The sequence below is a fragment of the Ornithorhynchus anatinus genome, chromosome 18, assembly GCF_004115215.2.
Source record: "Ornithorhynchus anatinus isolate Pmale09 chromosome 18, mOrnAna1.pri.v4, whole genome shotgun sequence".
Lineage (NCBI taxonomy): Eukaryota > Metazoa > Chordata > Mammalia > Monotremata > Ornithorhynchidae > Ornithorhynchus > Ornithorhynchus anatinus.
This window is the reverse complement of record NC_041745.1, coordinates 35,715,313-35,730,364: the sequence shown is the minus strand read 5'-3', so window position 1 is coordinate 35,730,364 and position 15,052 is coordinate 35,715,313. Positions and strand designations below refer to the sequence as shown.

The window sequence follows — 15,052 nt, the reverse complement described above, 5'->3', positions numbered from 1 at the left end:
CCTCAATAATGAAAGAATTCAGCAGCAGAAGAAATGAAGGCTCCCTCAATAAAGAGGCCATTGTGCCAGGTCAGAGCAAGGTATTTTGCTTGCCACATTCTTCCCTGCCAGCTCGCTGAAGGTCACAGGCTGACCCCGGGATCAAACACCGGGGAATTCATGCGTGGGAAATGCCCAACAGACTGTCCACTCAGGGGGAACAGGAAGTCAGGCCAAGCAAGAACTCAGGCAGCAGTTCCTTCCTTGGAGCAGTCCAGTTAGAAACTTCCCTGCTGGGCTTCCGCCTGCTGACCACACCCCTGGTCCAGTGTGACTTAACTTGCACCAGCAGCCAGACCCCCTCAGACTCCGCCTGGAAGCCAACCGGCAAAGTCCACTGCGCCCTTTGCTTTCCACTGCAGCCTGGTGGAGAGCACACCTCGGCCAGAGCTAGAAAGGTAAGCCGGCCATTCCGGCTGATTTTACTTCCCAGCAGAGCACTGGCGGCGCCTCAGGGAAAATCAACAGGACAGGGATATTTCCTGTTGCTCTCCTGCTTTGAGTCAGAGGTTTCACTGGGTTGGCCGCGGAGCTCGGGAGAGATTTTTAAAGAGAGATTGGTCCGGGGCAGCAGAGGGAGGGAGAAAGAGTAGCCATTTCTGTCTCTCGATCGGCAGTGTTCAGCCCCACTGGATTCTTGTCCTTTCTTTTCCTTTTTTAAAAACTCACTTTATTGACATCAACCTGTTTGGAGCATTATTGAAGCAGGAGCGTTGCGGTGGAGAGGGCAGTTGGTTCTCGTGTGTTCCGCTAGGTGCATCATTTATCCAGAAAACAGTCACATGGCTATCATCCGTGTGGCGACTGAGTGGTGTGGTGTGCAGGTCGAGATCAAAAGGAGAGGACACAGTCTCCACCCTTGAGGATCTTATAATTTAACGGGGGAGTCGGACAGACCCAGACTGTGTATATGTCCAACGGGAACAAGAGCCAAAGCACAGGTGCCACCGGTGACGGCCCAAGTGCAGAGAAAAGGAATCGATAAAACTGAAAATGTTAAGGGAGACGGATAGAGCGATGCGGTCAGGGAGATGGCAATCGCAGAAGACTTCCCAGAGGGGGTGGCTTTTACAAAGGGAGGTAAAGAAATTTCCCAAGGAAGAATATTCCATTGCAGAGCCTATCCCAGCTATGGAAGCTGCAGCAAGGCGAGGGGCCTCTTGGAGTTTGCAGAAAATGGTTAAAGGATCGGGGTGCCAAAAGGGCTCGTGGAAGGTGTTAGCCAGTGCACGGCCCCCAAGACCTTTGTGGGTGAAGAATTGATCGATGGTATTTATCAGCGCTTGGGAGAGTATGGCCTGTTGGATAGAGCATGGGCCTGGGAGTCAGGGGACCTGAGTTCTAATCCTGACTTTGCCATTTACCTGTTGCGTGACCTTGGGCAAGTCACTTCACCTCTCTGTGCCTCACTTACATCATCTCTAAAATGGGGATTAAGACTGTGAGCCCCACGTGAGACATGGACTGTGTCCAACCCCATCTACTTGGATCCACCCTAGCGCTTAGTACAGTGTATGGCACAAAGCAAGCATTTAACAAATACCGCAATTATTATAGAGCTGGTGGACAGGATCCCTGCCCTTGAGGGACTTACGAACTGGCGGGGAAGATTCACACTAAAAGAAATGTAAGTAGGAGAAGAGAGGAGGGTTAAGGACAACCTAGAAAGGTGGGCTTGCCCACCACCCCAGCTGTACCTCTGCCAATTTGTTAATATCTCTTTGCTGTCGATTGGATGCCCCCGTTTCCAAATCCAGTTTCCTCCTCATCCCACAGGAGCTCCCGCCCGTCCCGTCCGCTCCTCGCGCTTGGCAGGGTCCCCTCGGGGCTCACCATGTCCCCCACCCTGGGCCCCGCCCTCATCCTGGCCACCTGTGCCTTCTGGGCCGCCGCAGGGCAGGGCGCGAACGGGGAGGACCCGGAAAACCAGGTGAACGCCATCTACCAGAAGGTGACGGACCTGTGGAACAAGCTGTACATGGTGAAGCCGGTGACGGCCAACGGCAGCGACGAGGATCCGGTGTACGCGGCTTGCGAGGTCAAACCGTCCTCCATTCTGGAGGCCGACCAGCCGCGGGTCACCGGCCGGGTGCTCTTCAGGCAACAGTACCCGGACGGAAGGCTGGAGGCCATCTTCGACCTGAACGGCTTCCCCACCGTGGGCAACGGGACCGGCCGGGCCATCCACGTCCACAAGTTTGGGGATATGAGCAACGGTTGTGATGGGGCTTCTAGTCACTACAACCCCTTCTCCAAACCACACCCTCAGCACCCGGGGGACTTCGGGAACTTCCTGCCTAGGGAAGGCAAGATCAAGCGTTACCGGACCAACCTGCTGGCCTCGCTCTTCGGCCCATACTCCATCCTGGGCCGCTCCATCGTGGTGCACGAGCGGGATGATGACCTCGGCAAGGGTGGGAACAAGGGCAGCCAGGAGCACGGGAACGCCGGGAAGCGGCTGGCCTGTTGCGTCATCGGGATCTGCGGCCGGGAGTCGTGGGATAAAAAGGCCCTCGAGATCAACGAGCGGAGGAAGAAGAGGCGGGAGAGCGAGTGCAAGACGGCCTGAGCCCACCCGCGGCACTTCTCATAGTTGCTCAACTCAACTCAATAGTTGCTTTCACCTCTGCACTGGGAGCTGCTTTGCTTCTTAGGAAACTCCGTATGCCCTATATTGCACGATAAAAGGCATCGAATGGAAATGGCAACTTGCTCCTCTGTTCCCTCCTCCTCACCCACAATTAAAGAGAGTTTCTATCTATCGATTGATCAGTGGTATTTATTGGGTGCTTACTGTGGACAGAGCACTGTACTAAGCACTTGGGAGAGCACGGTACAAGAGTTAGTAGAAGTGTTGCCTGCCCAGAACGAGTTTACAGTTTATTCGACTTAGTTTTTCTTTGGAAACCCTGGAGGACCTTACCACATACTCAAGGCTGAAGACCATAGGTACCAACTCTCTGGGAAGTGGGGGGCGGGTCAGATTTCAAGGGGCTAGTAGGCCAGAAAGCCACCACCATTTTGGGTCTTTTCAGCACGACACGGAAACTCTCAAATCTCATTCGAGACCTGGGAGGAGCGAGGCTGCGAGTCCCACTCAAAAAGTCTGGGGGCTGGGGACAGGGGGGGAACAGAGGCATTTCCCCTAAGGTGTAGGCACCTAAGGTTATAAAAAAAATTTCTTCCCTCCCCCAAGCCTAAACCTTTCAATTCAGTCAGGTTCTTGAGTGTGTTTACTACTCAGGTAGGGTGGAATGCAGTGGGCTGAAAATGGATTGACAGAGCACACTGCTGAGCATTTCCATGTTTCATGCTCTTCCCTAGGGTCTCCTTGGAAAGGTGGGGCAGGGAGGAGGACGGAGGCGAGAGAAGAGGAGGGTTTGCTGTTGGGGAAATAGGACCAGGTTGCCCGTTTTAAGGGTGGGGAAGGCAAGACCAAGGGCGGGCCGACAGACTGGGCCAAACATAAGTTTAGAAACAGAACCGTTGAGCCTCCAAGCCTAATAATAACTGGTATTTGTTAAATGCTTACTTTGCGCCAAGCACTGTACTAAGTGATGGGTTATACGCGTGTAATCCGATCAGACACAGTCACCGACCAAAACGGGGCTCACAATCTAAGTATTGGTTGGAGCTGAATTCACATCCCGCCCCTGCTTCCTGAGGGAGTCGAGGCATCTAACGGCCCCGAGAGCCGAGACACGGTAGCTACAGACTCAGATTAAGATTCGCTGTCGAGCGAGACCGTAGAAATCATCCTCAGCCATACCTCAGTTCTGTCTAATTCAAAAACCCGGAACTCTGTGCCCTCACTGAACTACTTCCTAGCTCCGGTCTTTCGCACCGATTTTCTTTCCGTAGCTACATTTCTCGACGGCTCCCAAACCGTCAGTCAAATTGAGCCCCAGTCAGAAACCAGGACCAATGGTTATTTTTAACACTGACTGCAACTTCAACTGTTATTTTAAAATCTTTGATTGGACCCAGTTGGGTTTGAAAAGCAGCGATATTTAACAATGGTACTATTTACTGTGTGCAGAGCACTGTTAGCACTTGGGAGAGTTGTTTTTTTAATGGTTATTCGTTAAGCACTTACTATGTGCCGGGAACTGTGCTAAGTGCTGGGGTAGGAACAAGATCATCAGACTGGACACAGTCCATGTCCCACACGGGGCTCACAGTCTTAATCCCAATTTTACAGACGAGGTAACTAAGGCACAGCGAAGTTAAGCGACCTGCCCAAGATCACACAGCAGACGTGGCAGAGCCGGAACAAGAACCCAGGTCCTTCTGATTCCTGGGGCCATGCTCTACCCACTAGGCCCACCAGTCTAGACCCACCAGTCTAGAGAGGGATGTACAGTCACCATATTTCCCTCATGAACCAGTTCCAACCGGATCAAACTGTTACCAGTCTGTCTGGGCCCCGCCTCCGACACCTTCCAGTCTCTGCCAGGTGCGGGTTGGACCAGGAGAAATGTATTCCTCCACTCTCGGTCCTGTGAGTGGGAAGCATTGCCTACTGGGCGCTCTTTTCTCCGCTGAAGGCTCCTCCTGGTTCTGCCACCTGCCTGGATCTTTGGCAGGGGAACTCTGGGACGGGGGACCTGTGAGGGGAAAGGGGAGAGGGAGAGGAAAGGGAGACTTCTCAACAGTGACCCATATCCGAATAGCCAGTCATCATCACCCACCTCTTGATGTACTTTAACCCTCCTTTTTCTAAACCCTGAGTCCCTAGCTGGGCCTCCCCCAAACCCTCATTTCCACGTACACTGTCAGGGGAAGAAGAGTGAAAGGACAGAAAGCCGGGTCATGGTGGGGGCAAGAAAGACCCTCCCACAACTCCGCCTGTCCCTTCGGCCCACACAGTGACCTGTTTATCTTCATCGTCTCACATCCACTGGGATCAGCTCCTTCAGTTCGCCCTTCCGACTTGCCAGACAGTGAACTGATTGGTTTGCCCACCTGACTCAGAGGGATTGCAGTTGTCCCGACGACCGGGACACACGTTTGTTTTGATTTCTTTGGGTAAAATTAGAAGTGTCTGATGGAATGGCTATGCTAAAGTTTGCACAGTGCAAACACTAGGCAGCGGACGATCGGGAGAGTTCGGTTTGGATATTTAGGGTATGCTGTCCTCGGAAACTGCAGCAAATTTTTCCTCATGAGGCTTGTCGGGGACGATAGAAGGAAGGACGAAATCCGTCAGAAAACAGAACGCAGCAAATAAGCCAGTTGATTTTCGGATCGGAAGCTTTACTCTGGAAGCATAATATCTTTACATTTTCAGTAGTTTTCCCATCTGCCATCTGATCAAATCATTTCACGGGACAGATTGCAACTGATAAATGGCTGCAATATGCTAACACTATTCTGTCGAGAAGGAGGATGGAGAGGCAGACTGACAGAATTAATAAAGACAATTAATCACTCATCCCAGGAAAATTACACTTTTATTCCAGGTAACCAAAAATATACTTATGTTACATGGTGATTATAGAATCCAGGAAAGCAAAATTTGCAAATAAGTAAAAGTGACCTCTTGCCCTTAAATAAAATTACAAATTAGTAGCTGGTTAAAAAAAATTGTCTTTGATTTAATAGTCCTTCCCCAGTCTCATCTAAGGACCAAAATATGTCCCTGCATTCACAAAGACTCTGAAAAGTCAGACTTTCATTGCTATGCAAACTGCCCAATGCAACAAAAATGCTCATTTAGTAAAGAGATGTGAAAAATTAGAGAACATTTTAAATTGTCTTTATGCTTTAAGTATCAACTTTTTTTTTTGCACCAGAGAAAAGATGATTGGGGGAGAGGAGGAGGCTACACCTTTTTTTGTGGGGGAAACTGTAATTAGGAATTAGGTTCACCGTTGGTTTCCCAGAGAAGCTCTGATATTTTTTAAACAACACTTGAAATAATTTAGAAACTTGAACCAGCCTTAAAATAAAGTGAGTTTGGGGATTTGCAAATGTTTTGCGTGCATGACTTCACTTGGCTTTTCAGCTCAGTTCCCGGAGCTGTCTGGCAGTCAGAGCCCAGGGTGAGGAAAGGAAAGTCTGAATGGGCAACTGATCGGAGTCAAGTCAGAAATAAAGCACCACAAAGAATTGGTCTGGGACAGTCTGCTCTTCAGAGGTCAGAGGTTGCAAGGTTGAGCTCTAGGGAAAGGGTGATGACCCAGGGGGTCAGACAGGCTCTGATTTCCCCCAAGCAAGGAGGGTTTTCACTCTACCAGCCACTGGGCTGCTGACAGGCACAGAGACGATTGCTCTTGGGCAGCTCCTGGGCCGGAGAAAGTGTCAGGGAACTGTTGTTAGGAACATGAGAGGAAGCAGGCAAGAGTGATGAGGAGAAGAAAGAGAGAGATGGAGAGGAAGAGAAAAAAGGAGGCAGAAATGGAGAAGACGGGAGATGGAAGAGGGGGAGGAAAAAAAGGAGAGGGAGAAGAGCAGGGGAGAAGAAGCAGGAGAAAGATGGAGGAAAAAGGAGGACAAGAGAAAGTGAGAGGGAAGAGAGGGAGGCAGGAAAAAAAGAGGGAGGAGGATGAAACAGAGTAAGGAAGAAAGGAGAAAACTGAGAAGAGGAAAGGAGAGAGGAGACCTTCAAGGAGGAGAAAGAGGAGAAAACTCCATTTAAAAATTCATTCTAATAGGACCTCAGTTAAAATATCCACAAATGCCACAGCAACTTCCAGCCCCCACCCTTCCATGGGTGAGGGGTGGAGGGATCAATCCTTGGATTGCGCTGGGCTAGGGGCCACAGGAAAGTGTGTGAGCAGGGCATGGGCAAGGCAGGGCAGCACGAGACTGTTCCAAAAAAACAGAGCAAGTGGCCCTGGGCATCAATTTTTTTAAAAAAACCTATCCTTCCATTTGGAACTTTTCTCACTGCATGTCATCTTCTCCTGGGGAGCCAGTGGAACAGAATTAACTACCCAGGACCGGTTCCTGCCAGCAGGGGATGGCTGTGGGACTGCTTTAAGACAACAAAAAAGGAACTCATTAGTAACGGAACTTTCTTTGGGTTTCCAACTACAAACGTCACCACGCTGATTCTGAGAAGCAAAGCATCTGATGAGATCCCATCAGTGAGAAGCCAGCAACCTAGGCTCAAAACCACAAAAACCTATTTGGATTTGCTTGATCAGGAACAATGGGAGGAAGGGGATGGGAAAAGGGAAGGAGTTTGGGACTGTGTGTTTTTCCATCCCCTCCCCTCCCCAACCTCCCCTGAAGATGTAATCAGAATGAAGTCATCTCCAGTCTCCAGTGAAAATCAGCGGTGATAAGAACCCAGCAGGCCACAAGCTTTAGACAAATGGAGTTGTTTCAAGGGAAAGAGAATTCGCTTCTCCCATTGTACCAACTGAACCAAGGTGGGTGGGAGCAGGAAGTATGACGTGTGTGTGTGTGTGTGTGTGTGTGTGTGTGTGTGTGAGAGAGAGAGAGAGAGAGAGAGAGAGAGAGAGAGAACTTTAACGTCATGGCAACCACTCCGAAGACCTTGCAGCTTAGTTTAGCGCACACCCAGGCAGGCATTTCAGTCAGACACAAACACGCACATTCCTGCAATCCCTCACCCCGGCACACACACTGACTCTCGTGATCCTCGTAGCGCAGACAGAGCCGGGTCCCATGTCCCGGTGCTGATTTTAATCCCAGCCGTTGATAAATGAGCCGGAAAGACAAGCACCTGGCAGGCTGTGTGTCAAAGCAGGGCTCGGGCTGGGGGAGATTTTTCTTTTTATTACCATTTTACTGAATTTGATTTAATTTGGCTCCTTCCACGTAGGCTGCTCGGATTCCTGGTTAGGGACTCGGAACATTTGCAGGCAGTAAAGGCCTGATCCAGCAGCAGGAAGATTCCTTGGATACTGTCGGTGTCCGCGAGCCCTGGGGCCACAGAAGGAATATGGGAATGGGCTTTGTGGGGCTGCAGGATTTTATTGGAACTGTAAACTCCTTGAGGGCAAGCTACCATACTGTATACTCCCAAGCACTTAGAATAGTCCTCTGCACAAAGTACTCAATACATACTATTCAATGATCTTCCCCAGAAGCTACAGGAAGAACACAATAGCAATAATAATTGTATTTATTAAGTGCTTACTATGCACTAAGCACTGGAGTAGACACAGGATAATCAGGTCAGAGAGAGCTCCTGTCTCACAAGGGGCTCACAGCGGGAAGGAGAACAACTTTTTAATCCCCATTTTACAGGTGAGGAAATTGAGGTCCAGAGATGATTTTCCCAAGGTCAAACAGCAAGCAAGTGTCAGAGTTGGGATTAGAATCCAGATCCTCTGATTCCCGGGCCAGTGCTCTTTCCGTAAATCCATGTAGCTTAATTTCTCTGTGTCTGCTTCCTCACCTGTAAAATGAAAATAAGATTCCTGCGTTCCCTCCCCTAGTTAATGTGTGTCTGTTTCCTCAACTGCAAAATGGAAATGAGATGCCTGTTTTCCCTCCCCTGAACCCCTTATGGGTCAGGGACTGAATCCAATCTACTTATTTCCATACATTACAGTACAGCGCTTAGTACGAGCTTTGGCACAGAACAAACACTTAACAAATTCCACAACTATTATTACTCCGAGTCCTAGTCTCTCCTCTCCCTTTCCCTGTGTCAGGTACACACACACACAAACACACACATATGCTGAATTTTTAAGCTCAACCACTTCACATTTCTGCCCCGCCTCTTCCCAGACAAGTGCCTCAGAAGCATGCCCCTGGCTCTCGGCTCTTTTTCAAAACATCCTGGACTAGGAGGTCATGTGCGGAAGCCACCCGGAGGTTCACATTAGGGTAGATACAGTACAACCAGATGAGATGGAGTCCCCATCCCACATGGGGCTCTCAGACTAAGGAGGAGGGAGAGACAGGTATTTTGAACCCCATTTTGCAGACGAGGAATCTGGGGCCCAAAGAAGTTAAGTGGCTTGCCCAAGGTCACGCAAACAGCAGGCAAGTGGTGGAACGGGGATCAGAATCCTGGTCTGTGCTCTTTCCATCAGGCCACGCTGCTTCTCTAAAAAGCCTCTCTGAATTCCACTGCACAGACCAAACTGTATATACACAGGGCACCCGCCCCCACAAACACACCCCCCGCCCCCCCCCAAATCACAACTCCCACATATGGCACCTATCCCTTCAAGTGGATAGTTCTAAACAGAGGATGCAGACTTAGGCCTGCTTACCCCTTCTTCCCTGCCGTTTTCCAGCCCTTCCCCCTGAGTTTGTAGGTCCTGGGCCAGGAATGATCATCCTGAGCTCCTACTGGAGAGGTGACCAGAAAGCCTAGACACTCATGTCCGATTACACCCACTCCCCGCAGCCCCCCCAATCGTAATCATTCCTGGATCCAGAGCCCTGATTAACACCCACCCGCTTCACACTCTTTCTCTAATCCTGATTGATCACCTTAAGCGATAACAGAAAAACATCTTATCTCTAACTAAGCAAATGGTGACAGGAAGATTGATGGAGGCACCAGCCACAGGCAGCCCCAGTCTCAGGAATCCCCTGTCTTCTCAGCAGTTCAGCTGTGGACAGGAGAGATGACAGAGAGGAGCTGGAAGACCTGTGTGGACTAAACCGGGCTGTGCCTCTGCCACCATCAAAACACACAGTTTGCCAAGGACTGGAGGCGCTTCGCTCTTGGGATCAGAGGCCTCTTTGGCCCGTTCCTAAGCCTCAGACTCTCCCTCTAGGGTGAGGCCCACCGGTCACCACCTCCGATTCTCTGATCCCTCACGTGTTCACGGTGTCCGAGAAACCCTCCCCTGGGACGGTTTCGTCCTCTCCCGGCGGACAGCCGTCCCCGGTTGGCCCCCCTCCTAAATCCGAGGGCGTGCTGAGGGGAAGGGAATCGGGACTGGAGGCAGGAGGGGTCTCCCCCTCATTAGGGGGGCCAGGCCTTGGCCGATCGGACCCCGATGACCGAAGTCCGGGATCCTCCAGCCGCTCCTTTCCCGGGTCCGCAGCTGCCCGCTCTTCTGTCAGTTTTATGACTTCGCTTCCCAGCGTGTTTATTTCATCTCTCTCAGGAGGCAGCTGGGGCAACATGAGGTGAGAGCAGTCTTGCTGGCTACCGGATCCCTGCTCTGTGAAGGAATGTCCAAAGGTTCTCGCCCTCGACTCCGCCGTGACAGCAGCACAACCGTCTTCTGGCTCTCTCTTGTGCTCGGCTGAAATGGAAGCAGAGCGCCATCACGCCACTGAAAGTAAATGAAAGATTCCCCGCCCTCCGCCCCACCCCCAGGTCCAGCTCTGCCTGAGGACTGTTCTTGGACCTTTAGAAAAAGAAAATAACGATACTAGACACCCGAGACAGGACGTACCATCCAACCGAGCACAGCAACAAAGAAAGCTCTTCTCAGTTACGACGTTTATAAGGTGCAACATCATTTTTTCACTTACCTGGTGTCGTGGGACGGGGAGTGGGTGGTGGAGGGGAGGGTGCAGATCCCGAGGAGCTCTAGCTTCAAAGTCTTATTGAAGGCACATCTCCTCCAAAAAGCCCTTCCCCCAACTAGGCCCTCATTTCTTCTTTCCCCACTCCCTTCTGTATTGCCCCTGTACTTTAATTAATTTGTACCCTTTATTCATTCCTCCCTCAGGTCCACAGCACTTATGAACATATCCGTAGCATTCACTTATACTAAAGTTTGTCTCTCTCTCTAGACTGTAAGTTCATGATGGACAGGGAACGTGTCTACCAACTCTGCCAGTTAGACTCACCTAAGTGCTTCACAGTGCTCTGCACAGAGTAAGTGTTCAAAAATACCACTGGTTGATTGCTTCCTTTGTGTTAAATGCTGGGGTAGGACAAGATAATCCAGCGCTTAGAACAGTGTTTGGCACATAGTAAGCGCTTAACAAATACCATCATTATTACTACAATCAGATTGGGTGTAGGCCCTGTCCCACATGAGATTCATGGTTTAATAGCGGGGGAAAACAGGTTATCTTATCCCCATTTTACAGATGAGTAAACTGAGGCACAGGGAGGTCAATGACTTCCCCAAGGCCACACAGCAGGCTAGTGGCAGAGATGGGACAAGAAACCCAGCTCCAACCTCTTTCCACAAGACCACATGATCTTCCTTTGGTGATCGGAGCTGCTACATTATTCCCAAACAAGAGGGAAGCATTCAGGTTGTCCCCATAATTCTTCTCCAATCGGTAGCATGGTGTAGTGGATAGAGCATGTGCCCGGGAGTGAGAAGGTCATGATTCCGCCACTTGTCTGCTGTATGGCCTTGGGCAAGTCAATTCACTTATCCGTGGCTCAGTTACCTCATCTGCAAAATGGGGATTAAGACTGTGAGCCTTATGTGAAACAGGGTCTGTGTCCAACCTGATTTGCTTGTATCCAGCCCAGTGCTTAGTACAGTTCCTGGCATGTAGTAAATGCTTAACAAATTCCTTAATTATTACTATTATTATTCATCCCTTCCCAATTAAAATAGATCAACACCTTCCCTAGCCCTGCTCCACAGGAGAGGAGATGGAGGGGAAGAGAGGAGAGAGGCCAAGGACTCTTCGAAAAACACTCAGTTCCACAACTCCGTTACTTCAGGGGCATGAAATAGCCTTTGGTTCAGAGCTGAACCCTGGATAAATCAGCTTTTCAACCACTACAAGTTTAGCGCACACTGTTCTAAGCATCACCATCATGGATCACACACACACACACATACGTGTGCGCTTTTCCTGGGTGTCAAAGGGGTACTACAGAAGCCTGGTGGCATCCAAGATGGCAGTTCCCAGATCAACCAAGGATCCCAGGTTCTGGGGGCCACCATCTTTGATTGCCCAGTCCATGTGCTGGGCCTGTTCCTAGGCTTGGAATGTGCCTAAGTGTTGGAATTAGAGGCGGTGGAACCCTCAGGCACAGGAAACTGAAACAAAGAACAGTGAAAGTGACTTGTGGCCTATTTACCATTACCCTGTTCCAAAAAGGTCACGCTTTACCGGACAGGGACCCAACAACGTGGCCATAAGCATCATGTTACTACCTTGAGGAAGGCTCAGATGTGAGTTTACCCTCACTTCCTGGAGGCTGCTAATGCTTTTATGGAAGCTCTTTAACCAGGGCTGTGACTGGATTCCCATAGTGACTTGCTGCTTGACCTGCAGACACTCCTTATAACCCATCCCCATCTCTAGTGGCTGAAGGTGGACCCAGAGGCCCCTGTTCTCAGCCGATCACAGGTGTTCTCAGAAACTCCAGGAAGTGACGCCTCCAGCCCAGGGTGACTGGAATGGCGGCTCCCTTCAAGCTCTTGGCTGACAACTGACACACTTTCAGACAACGGATTCATTGTGTTTGAACGTTGGTCGAGAGCCAAGAGTAGCACCGGGGAAGAGTCAGCTACTGGCACAACCAGTAACAGCATGGTTGAGAAGCAGTGTTGTCTAGTGGATAGAGCACAGGCCTGGGAGTCAGAAGGACCCGAGTTCTAATTCTGGTTCCACCAGTTGCCTGTTAGTTTCTCCATACCTCAGTTACCTCATTTGTAAAATGGAGATTAAGACTGAGAGTCCCATAAGGGACATGGACTGTGTCCAACCTGACTGGTTTGTATCTACTCCAGTGCTAAGAACAGAGCCTGGCGTATAGTAAACACTTAACAAATATCATTATTAAAAAACAAAACCTGGGCCCACGTGCAGAAGGAACATTAGTACAAGAGAATTTCCTGGAGGTGGAGCCTGGGTGAATCCCCAGGAAGGTAGTGGGGAGCGGTGGAGATCGAGGATGAAACTGGAGATCGGTCAGTTACGCTCGCTCTTTTGCATGGACCACGCGGGAGGTTACCCAAAAAAAATGTGGGCCACAAAGCCACAAAGGGCTAATGAATTCTTGGCAAATGTAGTGGCACTCTAACCCAGTAAAATAAAGAGAATTTCTGTCCATGGCTAGCTGATAAAAGAATAATGTGTGGGGACTTTTGGGGACATGCAAGGTTGGGGAGAGAGGAAATCTATCAATCAATGGCATTTCTTAAGCACTTACTGTGTGTAGATCACTGTACTAAGTGCTTGGAAGTGACAAAACTATGGCAGGCATCTCCCCAGCACTCTCTAAACACATTCTCTCTCTCTCTCTGTGTACTACTAACAATAATAATAATTGTGGTATTCGTTAAGCATTTACTATGTGCCAGGCAATATACCAAGTGCTGGGGAAGACACAAGATAATAGGTTGGACAGAGTCTCTGTCCCACATAGGGCCCCATTTTACTGGTGAGATAACTGAGGCACTCTGACACTAAGTGACTAGCCCAAAATCACGCAGCAGACAAGTGGCAGAAATGGAATTAGAACCCAGGTCCTTCTCCCTCCTAGGCCCACGGTCTATCCATTAGGCCCCACTGTTTGAGAAAGAGCAGCAGGAGGAGGACAATGCAGCTGAATTTGCTTCTCCCCTAAACCTGCTGGCAGCCTGACACCAGGAGGCAAGAGTCTACTGGCCTGCAGTCCCAACTGGAGGCTACTCTGGGTTCCCTGTGTGTGCAGAGCCCCCTAGAAAACCCCGGGAAGCAACTGTGCCAGGCAGCGATGACACCCGTTGGAGAAAGAACTGGCCCCAGCGGTCCCCTCTAGCCTGGAGAAAGAAGCCAGACTGCTGTACCCACTGAGGTTGGGGAGAGGGAGTCCTGAGACTCAGTCTATTTTTGCAGGGATCACGTCTACTATATTGCACTTTCCCAAGCAGTGCTCTACACACAGCTAAGCCCTCAATAAATAATCATTTATTGACTGATTGCTGTGACTGGTGACACTGTGTGGTCTCACCAAGGCAAGGTCTCCCTGTTCTCTTTCCGCCTTCTTCAAAATGCAAAATACACTGTTATTCCTAGGGTCCCTGGGCAAAAGGCGCGATCCCCCTGCCCTGGGACTAAACAACTCCACGGGGAAGGAAGAGTCTTTTACCTGGGAGCGCCACACAGGAGAAGGAGTGTGGCTCAGTGGAAAGAGCATGGGCTTTGGAGTCAGGGCTCATGAGTTTGAATCCCAGCTCTGCCACTTGTCGGCTGTGTGACTGTGGGCAAGTCACTTAACTTCTCTGTGCCTCAGTTCCCTCATCTGTAAAATGGGGGTTAAGACTGTGAGCCCCACGTGGGACAACCTGATTACCCTATGTCTACCCCAGCGCTTAGAACAGTGCTCGGCACATAGTAAGTGCTTAACAAATGACAAAAAAAAAAAGATGTTTAATTTTGTACCTGGGGGAGCACAGGGGCACCGAACTCTAGACTGTAAGTTCTCCGTGGGCAAGGAATGTATCTGTTTATTATTAGATTGTACTCTCCCAAACGCTTAGCACAACGTCCTGCGCACAGTAAGCGCTCCATAAATACAACTGAATGAATGAATGAACACAAGCAAAGTGGGCTCTTCCCTAGTGTCAGGTTCATCGGGAGGTGTGAGACCAGAGTCGCCGGGTTAGAGCGGAAAGCCCGCTACCACTGGCCACCTCTGGCACGCCCTCAGCGCCTGATCAGCTCTGAGGTTCTTGATTTCCCACCACCCCATTCGCCAGGGAGCTCCTCAGAAACAACTCCTTCCCGAGCACTGAACGTACGGGACTTTCTGCTGCCACCGAAGCCGATTCACTTTACGGGCCCGAGGACTTTACTCATCACAAGGTCAGGCCCATTTGCCTTGGGTTTTCGTATCAGGCTAGATTAAGGCTGTGTGAGGAGAGTCTGATAATAATAATACATTGGCATTTGTTAGGTACAAACAAAATGCCAAGCACTGTACTGAACACTGGGGTAGATATGAGATAATCAGGAAGGACGCAGTCCCTGTCTCCCTTGGGCCTCACAGTCTAGGTAGGAGGGAGAAAGGTAATAAAGCAGCTCGGCCTAGTGGAAAGAACACGGGCCTTTGAGTCAGAGGAACTGGGTTCCGACCCCGACTCGGCCACTTGCCTGCTGTGTGACTTTGGGCAAGTCATTTAACTTCTCTGCCTCAGTTTCCATCTGTAAAATG

General features: G+C 50.2%; 2 protein-coding genes across 4 annotated transcripts in view; one reads left to right on the top strand and one right to left on the bottom strand.

Annotated features, from left to right (window-relative positions):
* The first annotated feature begins 284 nt into the window (after window positions 1-284).
* Window positions 285-2,806, top strand: SOD3 (superoxide dismutase 3). Its single transcript, XM_003428558.4, has 2 exons — window positions 285-437; window positions 1,816-2,806. Exon 2 carries the CDS (start codon window positions 1,874-1,876, stop codon window positions 2,606-2,608), a length of 735 nt encoding a protein of 244 aa, XP_003428606.2. The 5' UTR covers window positions 285-437; window positions 1,816-1,873; the 3' UTR covers window positions 2,609-2,806.
* A 6,206-nt stretch (window positions 2,807-9,012) lies between these two features.
* CCDC149 (coiled-coil domain containing 149) overlaps window positions 9,013-15,052 on the bottom strand; it is a 60,671-nt gene continuing 54,631 nt past the window's right edge. For all 3 annotated transcript variants that reach the window (XM_039914664.1, XM_029046546.2, XM_039914663.1), the window contains one exon: window positions 9,013-10,232. In XM_039914664.1, the coding sequence (XP_039770598.1) occupies window positions 9,796-10,232 (437 nt within the window). In that variant the 3' untranslated portion in view covers window positions 9,013-9,795. The remainder of the gene's footprint in view (window positions 10,233-15,052) is intronic.

Excerpts from the sequence above, each read along its gene's own strand:
- SOD3 (XM_003428558.4), top strand. The coding sequence starts at position 1,874 with ATGTCCCCCACCCTGGGCCCCGCCCTCATCCTGGCCACCTGTGCCTTC.